Here is a 17223-nt window from a genome sequence, read left to right as displayed (position 1 = left end):
GCGGTGCACATATGCAGTAGCGCGCGGCTGCGGCAAAAGGTCAGGTGACAGAGTCGGCGGCGACGGCCATGGCCACCTGCACCTCATGTGACGTCACTCGGTTTCGCGCATGCATAGAACTGGCAAATATGTGCACCGGCTCACGCGAAGCTCGGCTCCAACCCTCGTAGTGAAGCTTTTCCCTTCAAAAACAAAAATTCACCTTGCATTACTGGCGCTCTCTGCCGTGCTTGCAGCCGAGTGGTGGTGATGGGCGTGCACTGCTCATCTACCTTCTTTGCTACGTCCTATTGTTTTGTGCTGCTTTTGGACATGATGTGTTGTAGGGCTGCTTGGTGCAATGCTGTAAAAGCGAAAGCTGCGGAAATCGTTGAGCTTTGCGCAGAGAGGCGCCAATTCGATGGAGCTCACCACGTTATGTCAACTGCGTTCGCTCGCTGTGATTGTAGACATTCTTCTCATGGCAATTCATGCTTTGTCATCATAAAGTTTTCACGTGATTCGTCCAAATTACAATTAATGCAGTACTAGATAATTGCTCGGCAAGTTTGTTATACCAAGGTCAACCACTGCAGCATCTTTTTTACATGGAGTTCACAGTATGTAGACACTTCAGTGGGGCAACATTGAGGAATTAAGAACTTCATAATGTTGAGGAATTTGCTATGTGGAGGTTTGTTACATCCAAGTTTATTTATGTCACACTCGCAGGTTTTTTTTTATTAGTTCGATATAGAGATATAGGTGGGTACGTCTGTGTATCAAATTATCCATATATACTATTTCACAGTCCCCGTCAAGTTCGATATATCTGGAATCGACTGTATAGGTGGGCATGAGGATGGCAATAAAGCATTAGAAAAGAGTTATAGTTACAGGTCAGTGTGACCCTCTACCGCCGTGCATGAATTGTCTGTCAAGCAAGACAGCTGTGAGTGGGCATGTCCCTCATTCTGTCTTTATGGGAAGACTGCGTTTTTTCTCTCATAACCTGTGAGTCGTGAGTTGTTTGTTTCATCACACAGGAGTGTCAACTGTCCCTACGTTTGACCGTTGGGGGGTGTCTGGGGTGCAGGCATCCGGACAATCTTTGCCGGCTCGTCCTGCAACGACCTGGTGGCGAGTGACGGTGCGGGCACGACAATCATCAGCGGCCACTTTGACAAGCGCATCCGTTTCTGGGACTCCCGCTGTGAAAGCAGCGCAAACGAGATCGTGCTAGGTGGCCTGATTAGCTCGCTGGACCTGTCAGCTGACCGCTGCCAGCTGCTGTGCTGTGTGCGTGACGACAGCGTCAAGCTCCTCGACGTGCGCATGAACCAGGTCCTCGTCGGCTTCCAGTGCGTACTCGCTGTGCCTTGGTTCCCACTGCACGTCTGGGTGTGGGGAGTTTCGTGTCGTAATGCTTCAGCGCTATGCATGCACTGTCAGGGATACAAGTGCCCAGGATGCGCGCACACTTGGAAAAAATGTATTGCAGGCAGTGGTATATTCCTTCATTGCGGCATCCATTCCTGCCAGAAGGAGCAGTTGTCCGAGAATGTCCCTGGTGTTTCAATCCTTTAGCTTGGTACGTGAAGCAATGCTCCAGCAGCCCACAGCAACAAGCTGCCAGTAAAAAGGAAGTGCAGCTTGTCAACGCCCTAAAGAGTGGAGCCATACGCCGGGAAGCGTGCTAGCTTGTCGACTCATCGTGTGGGCTGGTTCTCGCAACCAAGCCCAAGAGCAGAAGCTTCCAGACGAGCACCCGTTGGCACATGAAATGGGCGCGCCTTTCTCGGACCACTAGGTGATTCTGGTGACGCAGTGGTGCATTTGAGCCAGCGCTGGCACCTCCTGGGCATTTCTGTCCCTCATAGTACTACTGCAAGCATTAGCCTGAATTTGCCTGTGGTACCCACTTCAAAGCAGAAAGAGGCAGTCAGTTCTAAAGGAACAGGGACCATTTGTTGGATCTTATGGGGCCATTATTCAAGTGCTGTTTAGTGAGGAAAAGGTGAGTTCTGTTTAGCAAATGCAGACGTTGGGAAAAATGGGGCATTTTCGGATTGTCATTAACAAGTCATAAGTTTCGCCAGTATCAGACCAATTATCTACTTAGGCATGTTGGAATGACCAGCATAAGAAGGTATCCGTACCATTAACAGTACACTAGAATCCCGCTATAGTAAACTTGCATATAGTAAATGCATAGGTCTTGTAAAGTTCATTTTGGGTAGAAAAAACAGCGCGAAAGTGACGGAAGACAAAGATGAAGGAAACCACACGGACGAGCGCTGACTCACAACTATTTTTTATTCAGAAAAAACAGACATTTATAGTTAAAAAATCACATGACCTGACGTCACTCGCGTACATGCCCAGAATACAACAGTCTAAGAACTATATCATGAGTCAAGATTAAAACCTTACAACGCGATTTCAGAACACTGTGATTAACCGAAAAAACACGAGACAGCCAGAAACAAAAAAACAACAAAGGCACTAAAAAACGAAACACAAATCACGGGTTGTCAAGAAATGCGACCTCTTTATCGGCCATCAATAAGGAAGGCTGACTGACGCATTCATCCCGTCTTTTCCGAATATGATATCCCTTGTCGTCTTATCTCTATGGCGGAATAAAATACGTGTGTGGGTGACTAAAGGTCTGCATACTTGCATAAGGTCTGCATAAGGTCTTGTAAAGTGAAACTTTGGTCTCATTTTACCTTCCATAGCTGACTGTGCATTTTTCCTCTTTATTAGTAAAAAATATCTGTGACAATGATGTAAATTTCAGCAAGTTTTCTGCAGCACAATTAAAAGCTGTCAGCAAAAAAAACTTGCATAGGGTATCACATTAGTGCACATAGACTTGTTTGACAAGAAACTAAATAATTTAGAATATGCACACATTGATACGTGTTCTCTAAAGATTTTATAATTGTCACTTCATTAATAAAAATTTTCGTCAAGACCCCCGTGAGCCTTATGTGTGCTGTGGTAAAAAAAAAATAGTGCAGCAGCGTGCGAGTTCAGTGGTGGCTAAAAGTGCGTAAGATAATAACACCAAGAGGAGCAGCAGGACAGTTGCGCATGTGATTGCAACGCTAAACTTTCTGTGCGCTTGAAGTGGATCACTACCCTTAGCATGCAACACTGGTGACTCTGCAGACGTCGAGGGTGTCAGTAAGTCAAAAACTTGCGACGCGTACGGAAAAAAAAAAAAGAATTGACAGAGGCACTTTAGGCTGCTTACTTGTGAGAATGCAAAAGCATTAAAGTTGTTGCAGAATGTTAACAATGTTTCAGAATGGCTATGAGTCATGACTATGATTTCAAGGCATGACTAAGTATAGTTTGTACAAACTCTGTATGGCTTACATTACGATATTTTAACTATGAGTCATGACTTTCGTAGGTCATATTGTATCGTGTTTCATCATTCATGAGTATTCATGTCTGTTCACATGTGTTGCGACATCGTACACTGGTGTTCCGACATCCTGCAACTTTAGGAGCCCTTCACTATGGTGTCTCCCATAGCCTGAGTTGCTTTTGGACGTTAAACCCCAATAAACAAACCAAATTTCATGCCATAGACGGTGGAGGCCGGCTTTCGTACTAATGAGACACGTAATGTTTTCGCATTGAAAAAGAATGAAGTTTCAAGGTGTCGACTCCTCATCCAGTGGACGCGGCTGGAAGCATCTTTAAGCAAAACGAAATACTGAAACCTTAAGATAGATGGCAGCACAGCATAAATGGCAGTTCTGAATCCCAGTGCCTCCTATGAGACCTGTAGTATGGAGAACAAAGCGGAGCGTTTGCGTGCTGTTGTCCCAGAGTAGAGCAAAATAAAGGCCTTCTCATCTCTCGTGTGTTCGAGACGAGGGGACAAATTTGCATTTGGCAAGCATGCTATCTTTGATGAGGAGTTCCTCACTGCACTGCCGTTGCGCCGACGTGATGCGCCATGCCAGTCACCTTAGGTGAATGCTTGCAGCTTGGAGCTTCCATTGATCAATCTAAACGGCTTTCCAAATCAGTTTTCTTTTTTTCTCTCTCTCTCTTTCTTAAAGATAGGGGTTGGCCGGTACAATGCATCAGCCAATATACAAGTAAATGCGGTACAATCTGCCTCTTTCTAAGCATGTTATTCAGATCATATGTGAGGGGTGAGTTTTCACTTCAATTTTTGGTGAGAAAGCTCCGTTACTTTCGAGTAAATACAGTATGTATGTTGCTCCTTCTGGTGCAGCTTATTTGTGAGTCAGTGCCTGTCCCGTCTCTTCCTTCTCCTTGCTGATTATTGGCTGATGCTGCTAAAATAGAGCAGAACCAACTTTCTTGATTTTCCATTCTATTGCATAGCGGATAGAGGGCTTGCACTTCATATGACATAATTAGTGCACTGGAATTCTGATACAGTCGAACCCACTTACAGTGAACGCTTGCTTAGCGCTAATGAAGATGACGTGATGTTTACAACACATATTATGGGGCTATAGCACCGATCTTCAGATAGCTAATGTCTGCAGACATCGGGCCTGGCTACAGCGAACACTCAGGAGCAACAAATTTGTGCTTGGCCACAGTCTTCACTGGAGACATACATGAGCACCCAAAACCCTGATGGCTTTCGCTTTTCTCGGGAAAACTGTCAAAAAGGGCGTGGGTTAATTGAACGTGAAGAAAAAATGAAAAGAGGAAGTCTGCCGCACAAGCGCAACATCACAGCTTTTGTATATGCTGAGTACGCTGTGAAACTTCCTCACTTAGGGAAAGCCTTTGAGGCTGTGATGAGGAACAGCACATTCATGGGTTGTCAGCGCTACCTGTTTTCCCCCTCAGAGAGCCCAAAAACATTTTTATGATCGGTGGGCCATAAAATAGACCTTATCGTGTCTGGACTGAACCACAGCCAGGAACCGACACAATCTGATCCAACCCTGAAACAACTTCTTCAGTTGTCGCCTGCACCGTATGCACGGATCACCGATTCCTTTAAAGCCAGATCACATAACAAATCAAAATAGCATGTTTGCCTGTCTCACAAAATTACTGCATTCTCAAGATGGGTAGTTGCACCGCGCAGCACAGCTTGATTTTATGATTTGCAGTGGCGATAGCTACATAGCTACAAAGTGCTTCAAAGGCACTTTCTTTTGCACTGTGTTTGTGATAAACACACCGATTATCCCTGCCTTTTATTTGAGCAACAAAGTGGCTCTCGCTAAGAGTAAACATTGAGGGCATCAAATGTTTTCTGTGCACGGACACACTGCCTTTGTCTCATCTGCATGCAGCATCAGTGTACGCATAATGGTAATAAATGGCTGGCAGAATGATGACAAAAGGGAATGCAGTGCGTAAAAGTTGCTGCATGCAAATATTTTAGGGCAGCGCTTGCCAGGGCGTGCTATCTCCGTCTTTGTTCCACGGTCCTGTGGTGCCTTCACCGCCCTGGAAAAACGAAACCACAATGGATGCAAGCCAAGGGAAGGGCGCCGAAGCGACTAGAAATAGGAAGGGGGGTGGTGGGATGGGAGCAGAAAACACCAGCGATGTGCCAGTTGGCATCCGAAATGCCACTTAGCTGGGTTGGTTTGGCTGGCTGATGCTGGTTGGTTGAGCTGCGGGCTTTGAAAAGCAAGACTGAAACTAAGTGGTTAGAGGTTTTTCGGGTATTGGGCCGTCCGTTCGTCGTCATGCCTGTGGTTGCCCTCACGTCAGAGGCACACAAGTGAATATGCTGCACGGAATGCAGGTTTTGAATGGGGCTATTTCGACGATCTCTTGCCATGCCGGTCATACCTGGACGCAACCTCCCTTCGGGAACCTGTTCGAATTAACTGGTGCGGAACCGGTAGCGTTTAATTTAGTGCGCTTCCAACGCCATAGACTTGCATGGGTGATGGCCGGTGCCGTCAGTTTGGATTATCTCGATATCCGAATTAAAGGGGGTCGATTAATGAGCTGTAACAAACAAATGGCATGTGATGTTCATGATCATTATAAAATGTTTTTCGCGCTAAAAATTTTGCAAGATAAAATGAGTTTGGCTGTACTTCAGTTTTCTCAAAACTTCATATATCTTGAAATTTTTCTCCAGTTTTATGGCTTGAAGTTGATGAGGGTTCAGTCCATGTGAGTCGTGCGCTTGTTTAGCGTATGCCTCTTGAGATAGCTGTAGTTAGAAAAAGAAGCTGGCATGGACTTCCAGCACTGCCGATGGTGACGCATTGCAGGGATGACAACTTCAAGGTGGCATGTGACTGGACCAGGGCCAAGTTCAGCCCAGACTCCAGCTACGTGGCGGTGGGCTCCCATGACGGCACGCTTTTCATCTGGAACACACAGACGGCCAAGCTGGAGAAGAAGCTTAAGGAGATGAGGTGAGTGCCGGCTGGTGGAAGGCTTTTCTGCTGGGGACTGTCTCAGGCAAGCCTGTCATTGCACTGGTCCATTCAGTGTGACCGGATCAATGTTTCATTGGTTACTGAGCCCCATTTTAACGAGGGCCTGGTGTATTGAACTGCGGCTTGCTGACAAAGGGAATCCTGAGCACTGCTGGGTGCTCATAAATAGTCTGCGCATTCAGTTGGCCTTGTGTGAGGCCTGTTACTCCTCTATACCGATGAGGTCAAAGCTATGTTCAGATGATTGGCTTTTGTAACGTCACCTGACAATACCACATGTAACGGTCAAGGAATGCAGCATTGCTCCTTGGTGCTTATGTCACTCGATGGTATTAACATAGGTATTATGTCAGCAGCAGTTGTTTGTGGGCTAGTAGGTTCATGTTTTCAAGGTGAAATACTTTTTAGTGCAACACATTCAGGAAAAGGAATACAAGTAAAATGATGAGTTTATTGTTTTGCGTTGTTGCCAGGGGTAAGAAACTTCCATATAACCTCCTGAGACCCGAAGTGAATTTGAGTGCACAAAAACTTTCTAGGGTTTCAAAATAAGCTGGTAGGAGTACAAAGGTGAAAAGTGAGAGATATTTTCTCAACAGAACTAATAGTTTCAGCTCAGCACGATGTCCAATATATTGGACACTAGGACTCTAGCCGTATTTTCCCACCCAGTGGGCGTGCCACAAAATACTTCAGATAAAGCTGTGAAAGTTGTGCGAAAAAAATACTTTATTATGACAAAAGTCAAAGTAGAGAAATATACGTCAACTGAATAAAAAAGTTTCGCTGTGCTCACTTGCTGTGTGCCTTTTCGAAGCATCTTCTGTCTTTTGTTATGCAGAACTGCCGACATTTTGTGCAAAAAAACTTTGTTTTCTTGGTGCACCCCTCAAACCGGCAGAGCACAGCGTTAGCTGCGTCAGACAGCCATGGGAAGTGGTAGGCACTTTTGTTGGTCTCTCCTCGTCGAGCTTGCTTTGATGGTGGGCTCCACTCAACTTCACTGTCACTCTCTGTTTCTTGTTTTTTTTTTCCTTGACGTTTCTTGCTTCTTGACGTTTCTTGGGTTTCTTGCTGTTTTTGGATCGACAATAGTGTCGTCGCTGTCCGATAGGTCAATGTCTGATGTGTTGGAGGCCGCCGCGGTGGCTCAGTGGTTAAGGTGCTCGGCTGCTGACCCAAAAGACGCGGGTTCGATCCCGGCCGCGGCGGCTGGAATTTCTTTGGAGGATAAATTCTAGAGGCCCGTGTACTGTGCGATGTCAGTACACGTTAAAGAACCCCAGGTGGTCGACATTTCCGGAGCCCTTCACTACGGCGTCTCTCATAGCCTTAGTTGCTTTGGGACGTTAAACTCCATAAACCAACTAAACCAACGAACTGATGTGTTGGCTTGTGCAATTTTTTGTAAAACTGCTTCGGCCGTCTCATCAGGAACGCGAGGCATGTATCCTACAACAAAAAAAAGACGTTATTTCGTCCCCAGCCGTTAAATACCAGCAGTATTCGTTTACAGTTATTGCGAAAGCCATCTCAAAAGCGCGGTCAAAATAACCGGGCTGAGTCCCAGCGTCCAACGTATTGGACACGTGAAATCAGATTGAAAGCACAGAAAAGTTAGATCATGTAGAGTTACAATTATGATATCTACATGTTTTCTGTTCTATTTTTTTTGATATCCAACAAAATTTACTCGTTCAAAGTAGGTAAAATCGCAGAAACAACACTTACTTCTCCGGCAGGTGCCATAGAACGCCGCGCCGCTGAACGCCGCCGTTTTCAAAGTGTTTTGGCGGGAAAGTGAGCAGTTTAATTTCGAAAAAGGTGCACAGATGGCGCTACCAGTTGTCCAATGTATTGGACAAGTGGGTTTTATGAAGATGAATCTTTCGGCGCGGGAGTACTGGCTTAAAAGCTAATGTCCAATATATTGGACAAATTGCCATACACGGGTCTCAGGAGGATAAACCATTCACCAATTACTCCAGTAGCGTCCCCTTTATGTGTTGCTCTAAAAAGTATTACGCCGTGAAAAGCTATCATGTCACAACGAAGCATTTTTTGGCATGAGCCAAATTTCTTGGAACAGGCGTTCTCAAGCTGGTTCCAGGGAACCTTTGGGCTCCTTGCAGTGCATTCTTGGTTCCCCAGGCACCTAAATCCATGCATACGTTAAAGGAACACCGAACACAAATTGAAGTTTGCCTGATAGAGTACTGCATTCTAAACAGAAATAGACCACTATCACCGAAAACACAGGTTTGGTAAGCTGGAAAAGACCAAAAACAAATTACAGGGGTCACCATCACTAGCCGATTTTTCCTGTAAACTGCATGCTTCAACACCGAATTTCCCCTGCAGACCCCAAGGCTATGCTACTCTGCCAGTCACTTCAAAACAGCAGCAATTAGTCCTTCTTGGTGGAAACCTCGTGACGGGGAAAAATTTTAAATTGAATTTTCTCAGCCATAAGTTGGCTTCTTGCTGCCATACATACATGAACATACCCAGAGAAAAAGCTGGAGACTCAGTTTTTGATAGAATGATAATTGGACGGAGTTGTCATCATTATTACCTGTAACCCTTACTTTTCCTCTTACTCACTTTACTTGGACACAGACCACACTGGCAGGCAGCCTGTCATTTTAGGCACTTTTTGTTGGGCTATGCATCAACAGGCTTTTTTTGCATCCATGTGAGGTAGGGAGAGAGAGAGAGAGAGAGAAAACTTTTATTTAAAATGAGGTAGGGAGAGACAAAAACCAGGACATGCAGGGCTCCCGAGCACGGTTTGAAGGCTGTTGGTGTTCTCTGAGGCTGAAAAGATTGAGAACCCCTGCTCTAGGACTGAAAGTAAAAGAGTTGCAGGTTGCTGCAAATGCAGCGCTAGCCATGATCCCCGTGGCTGCTGGAGAGCTTGCACTGTTGTTTCCTTTCAGCTCACCCATCATTGCATGCTCGTGGAGTGCCAGTGGAGACTACATTGCCAGCTCGGACCGAGACAAGCGGGTCTCTGTCTGGTCCCAAGTCTGAACGCCCCACCACCTCAACAAGAGGCCTGCCCCTTCCCATGCCTGGCTGCTGCCCCTCATGACTGCTGCTACTCCTTCAGCTGCAGCTTCACAGTGAAAAGGATGCTGGTGGCTATACTCATTGAAGGCCGCTGCTGCTGCTGCTGCACAGAGGCCAAACCTCACTCGTGTGTGTGTGTGTGTGTGTGTGTGCAATGGACAGATGCTGCTACTCCTCTCTGCAGTCTTTTGTGTTTTTCGTCACGTTTCTGTGTGTCTGCAAGCAAGTGTGTTGTTTTCTGAGCCAAATTTTGTGGTGTCATGGCAGCAGTGCCCGAACAGTCAAGTCATGTTTTGTTTACTCTGCCAATAGTTGTTAGGGGAGGGGGCGCTAAAGATGAGGGAAAATTTAACAAAAAGAATAAATGGCAGTGGTGAAGGCAAGTGCTAAATTTTCTGGTGTCATGCTTTGGGTTATGCTTGATGGCATGTTACTGTTGCTTGAGTAGAGGTCTTGATTCTTTGATGGTGCAGGACCAATGCACTTGATGCCCTCAGCCATGATGCTTTGCTGAGGTGAGGCAGCAAGCTAAAGGTGGCCACCCTGGTTTCTCTGTCATGTGTATGACAGTGTGACATCCAATACGCGAGCCTCGTTCTCAGGTGTCAGCATCAGCATTTTTTTTTTCACTCTTTAAAAGGATACAGACACAAAATTTCGAACGCAAACAAACAATCACCAGCCAGGAGGCCAAGTTCCTCCATCTTGTGTCCTCCCTGCCTCCTGATGTCAGCAAGCAATTAGCTGATATCGTCACTTTACCGGATCCGGCCCACCCTCTGACATGTTGAGGGTCGCTATTGTTGCCTGCAGGTCAAAGTCTGAGCGCAGCAGACTTCATCAGCTCCTCATCGCTACAGGGTCCGCTGACAACTGTCCTTCGCATCTCCTCCGCCACATGCACTAGCTGTTGGGAGCCCCTCGCAGCCCAATAGGACCAGCTACTGCACGAATTGTTTCTCCAGCACCTCCCACAGAACATGGTCCTCGTCCTCACTGCCGCAGGTGATGTGCTACTGGACAAGCTCGCCGAACTCGCGGGCCGAGTTGCGTACTAGTTACAGGCCCCAGCCTCAGCGCCGTTACCACTCTGCGTTAAGCTACTACCACAGTCTCCCATCTTGCAAGCATCGAGGGCCGTCTGGATGTTCTTAGCAGATGGCGCTGTGTTCTCGCGCCCCTGTCACCCTGTCCTCCATCGAGGATCCGGTCTGCCGTCGCTTTCTGACATCTTCATGCTCCCTGGAGCTCCAGCAGTGGTGCTCGGGCTGCGCCATTTGCGCCATTCTGATACATTTCCATTTTACTGCGCCAGTTTGCTCCAAAAGTGGCAAATTGATCAATATTGCACCTTAGCTGCGCCAAAAAGAAGACACGGTCACACGAAAGCAACTATTTTTGGTACCATTCAGTTTTTCAGTTGGCAACCTACTAAAACGTTTTCGCAGTTGGGAACAGATGGCGCCGGTGGTCCGTGTTATACTTTAGTGTTAGAATTTAGCAGCCAATTTGGCTGTGGTGTACTGTGTTGTTTGGAGTTCGTTCACGGTAAGAGCACGTGGAGCCAGGCGGCGGTGCAAGTGATACCTTCAGCATCGGAATTCTACGCTTCGTGATGCTGTGACCGCGGTTGTGGTATATGTGACACCGTTTGTGTATCAGTTCTTCGTGGGAGCACCGATGATGAACAAACGTAAGTAATTTTTTGCGCTTGTAGGGTCAAAGCAGTGTGTGTGCGCAGACGTGGTTGAAGTTTGTTACCATTTTTTTGTTTGGGCAGTTTGTTAGCGCTCTGTTTGGAGTTTCATTAACATAATTTTCATTAACATAATGCATTGCCTATGATTGGACCTGTGTGCTTTGCATAGTGTGAAGTCAGAATTGTTGTTATGCTAATAAATATTATCTTAATTGACGAGGGTGGCTGCTTGGGCAAGTGGTATATCATGACTTAAAAGCTTAGCACGAGAAACGCAAATTACGAAGAGCAAAGCTTATGATGAGTATTGCCTGTTCTTCGTCCTTCGTGTTTTTTGTGCTACGCAGCTAAGTTACTATCGTAGTTGCACCGCAGATTGGATATGTCATATAAATTCAGTTAGGGCTGTCGGTAGTTCACTACATTTATACCGCTAAAGCTATTCAGGTGAGAGTTGTTGTGCAGTCATACAGTACGAATTTGCGGCGTGAGAATCAAATTCTAATTTAGGCTTCCTGTTAGGTAAAACTGTAAAACATATTAATCTTGTTTTTTGTTGGTAGCATTTTATCTCTGAGTGATCGTTCCGAAGTGCATATATGCCTGTTTCACTTGCAAGCTAAAACGCTTGCAATTGTTGTTGCCGCGGCGCAATAACGTTTTTCTGAGTGGTAGTGCGGAGTGGTTTCAACAGGTAGGAAATTCTGCGGCGCGTCACGCAGCATGCTTGCGGGTTTGCTCAAATGCTTGCATGTGAAACAGGTTTTACGCGAGCGTATTGAGCTTTCGGAATACGCATTTTGACAGCACCTAGTATCTTTCTTTGTACAACATAATAGGAACCTAGTTTAACGACCAATTGAATCACCAAGTGAATTTGCGCACTCACGCAGTTCATGGGTTAACCATTCCCGTTTTCGAAGTTTGCACTTTCGTGGCTATCGAAACAGGAGCGTTAATGTGTCCGTTAGCAAGGCGCCACGCAGATGCTTCGATTTTTTTTTTTTTTTTTTCAGGGGATTTATTTCGAGCTAACGTTCTTGATGGGAACATATGCACAGTCGGGAATTAGCTATTTTCTTCATCGAAACGTGTCATCTGTTGTTTGTAAAGCAAAGTTTATATTTTTTCTTTCTAGGGCGAAGCACAAAATTTAATGAATCCATCTTCAATGAAGTGGACTCCAACAACGATGTCATTAATGTGTGGTGCAAAAAGGGAACTAAAGAAACTGATGCCATTTGTGTACTTTGCAATACAGTCATTTCTTGTGCTATGCATGGAGTTGCGGCCGTCAAACGCCATGCAACGATGAAGAAACACATTGAACTTGCTGCAAAGCACAGGGACAAAGATGGGAACCTGCAGCCACTGAAGCTAGTGCAAACCACATTGGACTTCTCTCGTGGGACAGCTGGAATATCTCTCCAAGATCAAGTTACAAAAGCAGAAGCCATTTTTGCTATGTCTGTCGTCTGCAAGTCTGTGCCTTTTTCCTGGGGAGACACAGCAACAGAAATGTACCAGTCCATGTTTCCAGATAGTCAAGTTGCAAAGGGGTTCAGTTGTGGCAGGACCAAGTTGTCACGTATTGTTTCTGATGGGCTTGGCCCTTACTTCAAATCTCAAGTGATAAGTGAACTGTGCCACCCAAATGTTTACTTCTCAATAATGGTTGATGAAACCCCGAAACCCGAGCAAAGGGTGCAGCAGCTGGATGTACTTGTAAGGTACTTTTGCAATAAGCAGCAACAAGTGGTTGTTGACCATCTCCAATCATTTCATCTTGGACGTGGGACTGCAGAAAAAATTGTTGAGTGCATTGAAGATGCTTTGACAGAGCTTCCGAAGCAAGGGCTTATTTGCTTCTTTAGCGATGGCCCTAATGTCATGAAAAGTGTTAGAAACAAACTTGACAAGTACACGACGTCAGGCCTAGTGGATGTTGGCCACTGTAATTTGCACAAAGTGCATAATGCTTTTGCAAAGGGTCTGTAGGCATTTGGTGCGGACGTAGAGGAGCTTGTGAGAAGCATCTACTACTATATTTCAAGGGCGCGGTCCGCAGCGAAGGTATTAAAGAATGCCAAGATGTGCTGGGCATTTTGTCTTGTGTTTCTGAGGCACGTCTCAAATCGCTGGTTGACACTTCAAGATTCCCTTTGTCGCATACAGGAGCAGTTTGAAGCCCTCCAGACATTCTTCCACAAGGATGATTTACGGGGAAGGCGCTTGGATGCTCAAAACCTGCACAACAAGCTTTCTTCGGCGTTTTCAGACAAATCGCTGTATGCAAAGGTGCTGTTTTTAAGAAATTGTGCTGACCTTTTCTCGGGCTTCCAGAAATTATTTCAAAAAGAAGAACCACTGCTGCATGTGCTTCACATGGAGATGATATCCCTAGTGAAGCGAATCCTCAGTCTCGCTTTTTGCGAAGTGAAGCGTACGTCAACAGAAGTGCAGAAGACTTGAAGACTGTCAATGTGGAGGACCCGGCAGTCTGGAGAATGAAACCCGAAGTGGGTACAGACACCGAGCAAGCTATGGTGGTGTGGGACGCTTGTCAAAGAAAGCGATTGCGTCTTGGTGCACGCGCGTTCTACATGGCTTGCGCGAAGGACCTACTGCACAAATTGCCTCTGAACAACAAAGTTCTTCAAAGTGCGAGCATTCTTGGACTTGAGCCTGGCTGTGTAGATGCCGAAGTGCGATCTTTAAGGGTGCTTGCCTCGCAACTTCCACAGGTCATCCAAAATGAGCAAGTGTCTGCATTAGTAGATGAGTGGCATATGCTCAAATGTGACTTGGCTAACAACATTCATCTTGCAGAAGCTCGTATAGATGTTCGCTGGGCACAGCTGTTCCAACTAAAGAGTGCAGCTGGTGAAACTAAATACCCGTTGCTTTCAAAACTGGTAAAAGCGTTATTATCGCTACCCCATGGCAATGCTCACTGTGAGCGTGGGTTCAGCCAAAACAAACGAATGCTTGAAAGTCGGGCATCGCTGTGCATTGAGAGCTCAATGGGTTACGACATGTGAAGACGTATTTGAGAAGATATGGCAGCGATGCCACAAAGGTGCCTTTGTCACCGCAGCTTCTTCAAAGCGTAAAAAGAGCACGAGCTAGGTACACAGAAAGAATTCAAAGCCGAGAAGCGAACCTGAAAAGAAAGAATTCAGCGGATGACGGAGGTGACTCTGTTGGAAAACGGTCACGGAAGCAACTCGAAGAAAAGGTTGCATCATGTCGATCAACCCTGAAGAGGGCTGAGGAAGTCATTTCTACTGGGTTGAAAGACAAAGACTTAGAGCAGGTACAATGAGGCCAAGCTTTGTTAGAACAAGGGAATTCCAGCCTTGGCCGATTCACTTCGCGAACTTGAAGAGGTTGCGAAAAGTTCCAAGAAGCGTTAAGGTCATGCCAACATGAAAAGCCAAGCTTTGTTAGAACAAGGGAATTCCAGCCTTGCCGATTCACTTCGTGAGCTTGAAGAGGTTGGGAAAAGTTCCAAGAAGCGTTAAGATCATGCCAACATAAAATCTGCTTCTAGAAAACGTGTTCTTTGGACTTGATCAGGTACACGTGACCGAAATGCATGCAAGAAACTGCCAGCAATAATAAAATGTTTTTGTCGTCGTCTTTTTTAGTATACACCTTTATTCTGTTTTTTTTTTTCATAGCTGAACCTTGTCTCTCTAGTAACAACCGCTTCTGGGTGTCTCCTTTATTCCGTTTGTACTGCTCCGGGATTGCTCCAGAATTGTTGTTCTGATACAAAGGTGCTCCGAAATGAATATTTTTCTATCCAACGCTATCCAACGCGGGGCGGTACACCTTGCCCTCGGCTGTGTGCTGGTACCACCGTACCTTCGGCAGCTCTGCCTGCAAGTGCACCCGCCCGTGCTCCTGGTTGGGAAATGCTGCCACCTGTTACTGACGGCGGCAAATGGTACTGGTGGATGGACATGCCGCCTGTTCTGCATTTCTAACAAAATCATTGGAACTCGTTTCCTTGGCGACATGGGAGCACAGGTCAGTGTCATACCGGCTTCTTGTACAGATCGCTGTTGCAACGAACAGCCCTCCCCATTCCAGGCAATTACAGCTCCACTGTTTTCATGTGCGGTCCACTGTCTCTTATGCTTAACTTTGGATTGCGCCACATGCTTCAGTGGGTTTTCGTCATTGCTAATATCTTGCAAGCTGTTCTGGGCGCTGACTTTCTCAGTTTCTTCAACCTTGCTGTTGACATGCATGCTCATCGCCTCATAGATCTCAGCATACACCTCTCCATCAAAGGCGTACTCTCCTCTGCCTCGGCAACTGGGCTTTGATCTCTCGCCCCTGCTTTACTGTATACGAAAATCCTAGCTGAGTTTCCCCACGTTACGCAGCCGCACACCAAAGAATTACCTGTGAAGCACTCGATCATCCGCCCTATCATTATCTCTTGACCTCCAGTCTTCGCTCACCCCCGCTGGCTATCTGGTGGTGAATGCCTTGCTGTCACTTTCTGCGAGTTTGAGCACATGCTTGAACTCAGCATCTTGCGCCCTTCCTCAAGCAACTGGGCATTGCCACTCGACATGGTGCCAAATAAAGGTTCTGGTGACTGAAGACCATGTGGAGGTAACCACAGGCTCAGTGCCTTCACCTTAGCAGAGCGCTATCCACTTCCTCACATACAGGACTTCACATCAAATCTGGCTGGGAGCACGATCTACTCCGAGATAGGCCTAGTGAAAGCTTACCATCAAGTTCCTGTGGAGCCCGCTGACATTCCGAAGACAGTCAGACTCCTCTGATCCTGAGCATGAAGCTCAGCTGAATGCCCTCTTCCACTGCCTTGATGATTACAGCCTTGTCATTGACCCAAACAAGTGCCTCTTCAGCGTCACTACAATCAAGTTGCTAGGTCACCTTGTTACTTCTCAAGATATTTGGCCTCTCGACTGATAATAGAACCTCATAGAGAGGGACTCCCCACTTTGCATGCATTCTGCGGGATTGGCCTCTTGACAGCAAAGTCAAGGCAATTCAAGATTTTTTACCCCCCCCCCTCCCCCCTGCCTGCACTCGAAAAGCTCAAAGAATTTTCGGGCCTTCTGAACTTTCATCTGAGCTTTCTTCCAAAGTGTGCCGATTTCCTGCAGCCCCTGACCGACCATTTGGCTACCAAAGAGTGACAGTTGCGCCACTTGATTGGACTGACAACACTGCTTCTGCATTCGCTGCTGCCAAGAAGGCACTTGCCGATGCCACTGTGCTCATACATTCTATTCCTGATGGCCCACTTCGTTTCATCACCGAGTCATTGAGCACTGCAGTCAGCGCAGTTCTCTAGCAGCATGTCTGTGACTACAAAGACAATTCCCAGTAATTAAGGCACCCATGTTATTTAGGCGTACTTTTGCTGTTAAGTGAGTATGTGAGCTCTCTCGTCGAGTATTTTGTTCAGTTTATTTATCTTTATGTCACGAAGGCATTCTAACCCCCCAAACCCCCGCCTCTACTTCTTTGCGCAAGCTCACTACGAATACCCGGCGGCGTACCGACATTCTGTGCGTCGGTAAGTATAGAGGTTGCAACTGCGTGATGCCGACGAAAGGAGCCTTTTTTTTTTCGGCGCTACAAAAAGGCTCCTTTCTTTGGCATCACGCAGCTACCTCGCTAAATGCGTTTCTGGGCACGCATTTCCTGTAGTTTACATTTTTTTTTTGCCTCTCTTGTTGACAGCTGTGGGGATGACACAGTCTGACCTGTTGACTCGTCTGTGTCTTTCTGTGCTCTTTACATCAAACGCGGTTTTCCAACTAGCCCAGACCCATACGTTAATGAGAGGTCTATTGTCTTGCCCGACTACTTTTGAGTGAGGCGAGAAGCCAGCGTGTTTTGGAACTGGAGCCTATGATTCCGCGGAAGTGACGAAGGCGGCCTATGTTCCTCCCACCCCCCGTTTCTTAGTTTAGCTTGGCAGGGATAATGGGATTCATACAAAGTGGTTATCAGAGGCAGATTTCGTGAGGTTACTTTGTGAATCACTCA

The 17223-nt window shown here is 46.4% G+C and overlaps 2 protein-coding genes across 3 annotated transcripts in view; both read left to right on the top strand.

The window, feature by feature from the left end:
• Atg16 (Autophagy-related 16) overlaps positions 1-9859 on the top strand; it is a 95057-nt gene extending 85198 nt beyond the window's left edge. For both annotated transcript variants that reach the window (XM_089546365.1, XM_089546366.1), the window contains 3 exons: positions 1076-1340; positions 6234-6380; positions 9344-9859. In XM_089546365.1, the coding sequence (XP_089402491.1) occupies positions 1076-1340; positions 6234-6380; positions 9344-9437 (506 nt within the window). In that variant the 3' untranslated portion in view covers positions 9438-9859. The remainder of the gene's footprint in view (positions 1-1075; positions 1341-6233; positions 6381-9343) is intronic.
• Positions 9860-11958: 2099 nt separating this feature from the next.
• Positions 11959-13199, top strand: LOC149344767 (uncharacterized). The gene has a single exon (XM_089546367.1). It carries the CDS (start codon positions 12229-12231, stop codon positions 13171-13173), a length of 945 nt encoding a protein of 314 aa, XP_089402493.1. The 5' UTR covers positions 11959-12228; the 3' UTR covers positions 13174-13199.
• Positions 13200-17223: the final 4024 nt, after the last annotated feature.

This window comes from Amblyomma mixtum, chromosome 5 (assembly GCF_055824585.1).
Source record: "Amblyomma mixtum isolate Tamu chromosome 5, ASM5582458v1, whole genome shotgun sequence".
Lineage (NCBI taxonomy): Eukaryota > Metazoa > Arthropoda > Arachnida > Ixodida > Ixodidae > Amblyomma > Amblyomma mixtum.
Note: the sequence above shows the minus strand (reverse complement) of the source record. Positions and strands in the feature narration are given on the sequence as shown.

What these genes read in the sequence shown, in the direction of transcription:
- LOC149344767 (XM_089546367.1), top strand. Translation starts at nt 12,229, where the DNA reads ATGCACAGTCGGGAATTAGCTATTTTCTTCATCGAAACGTGTCATCTG.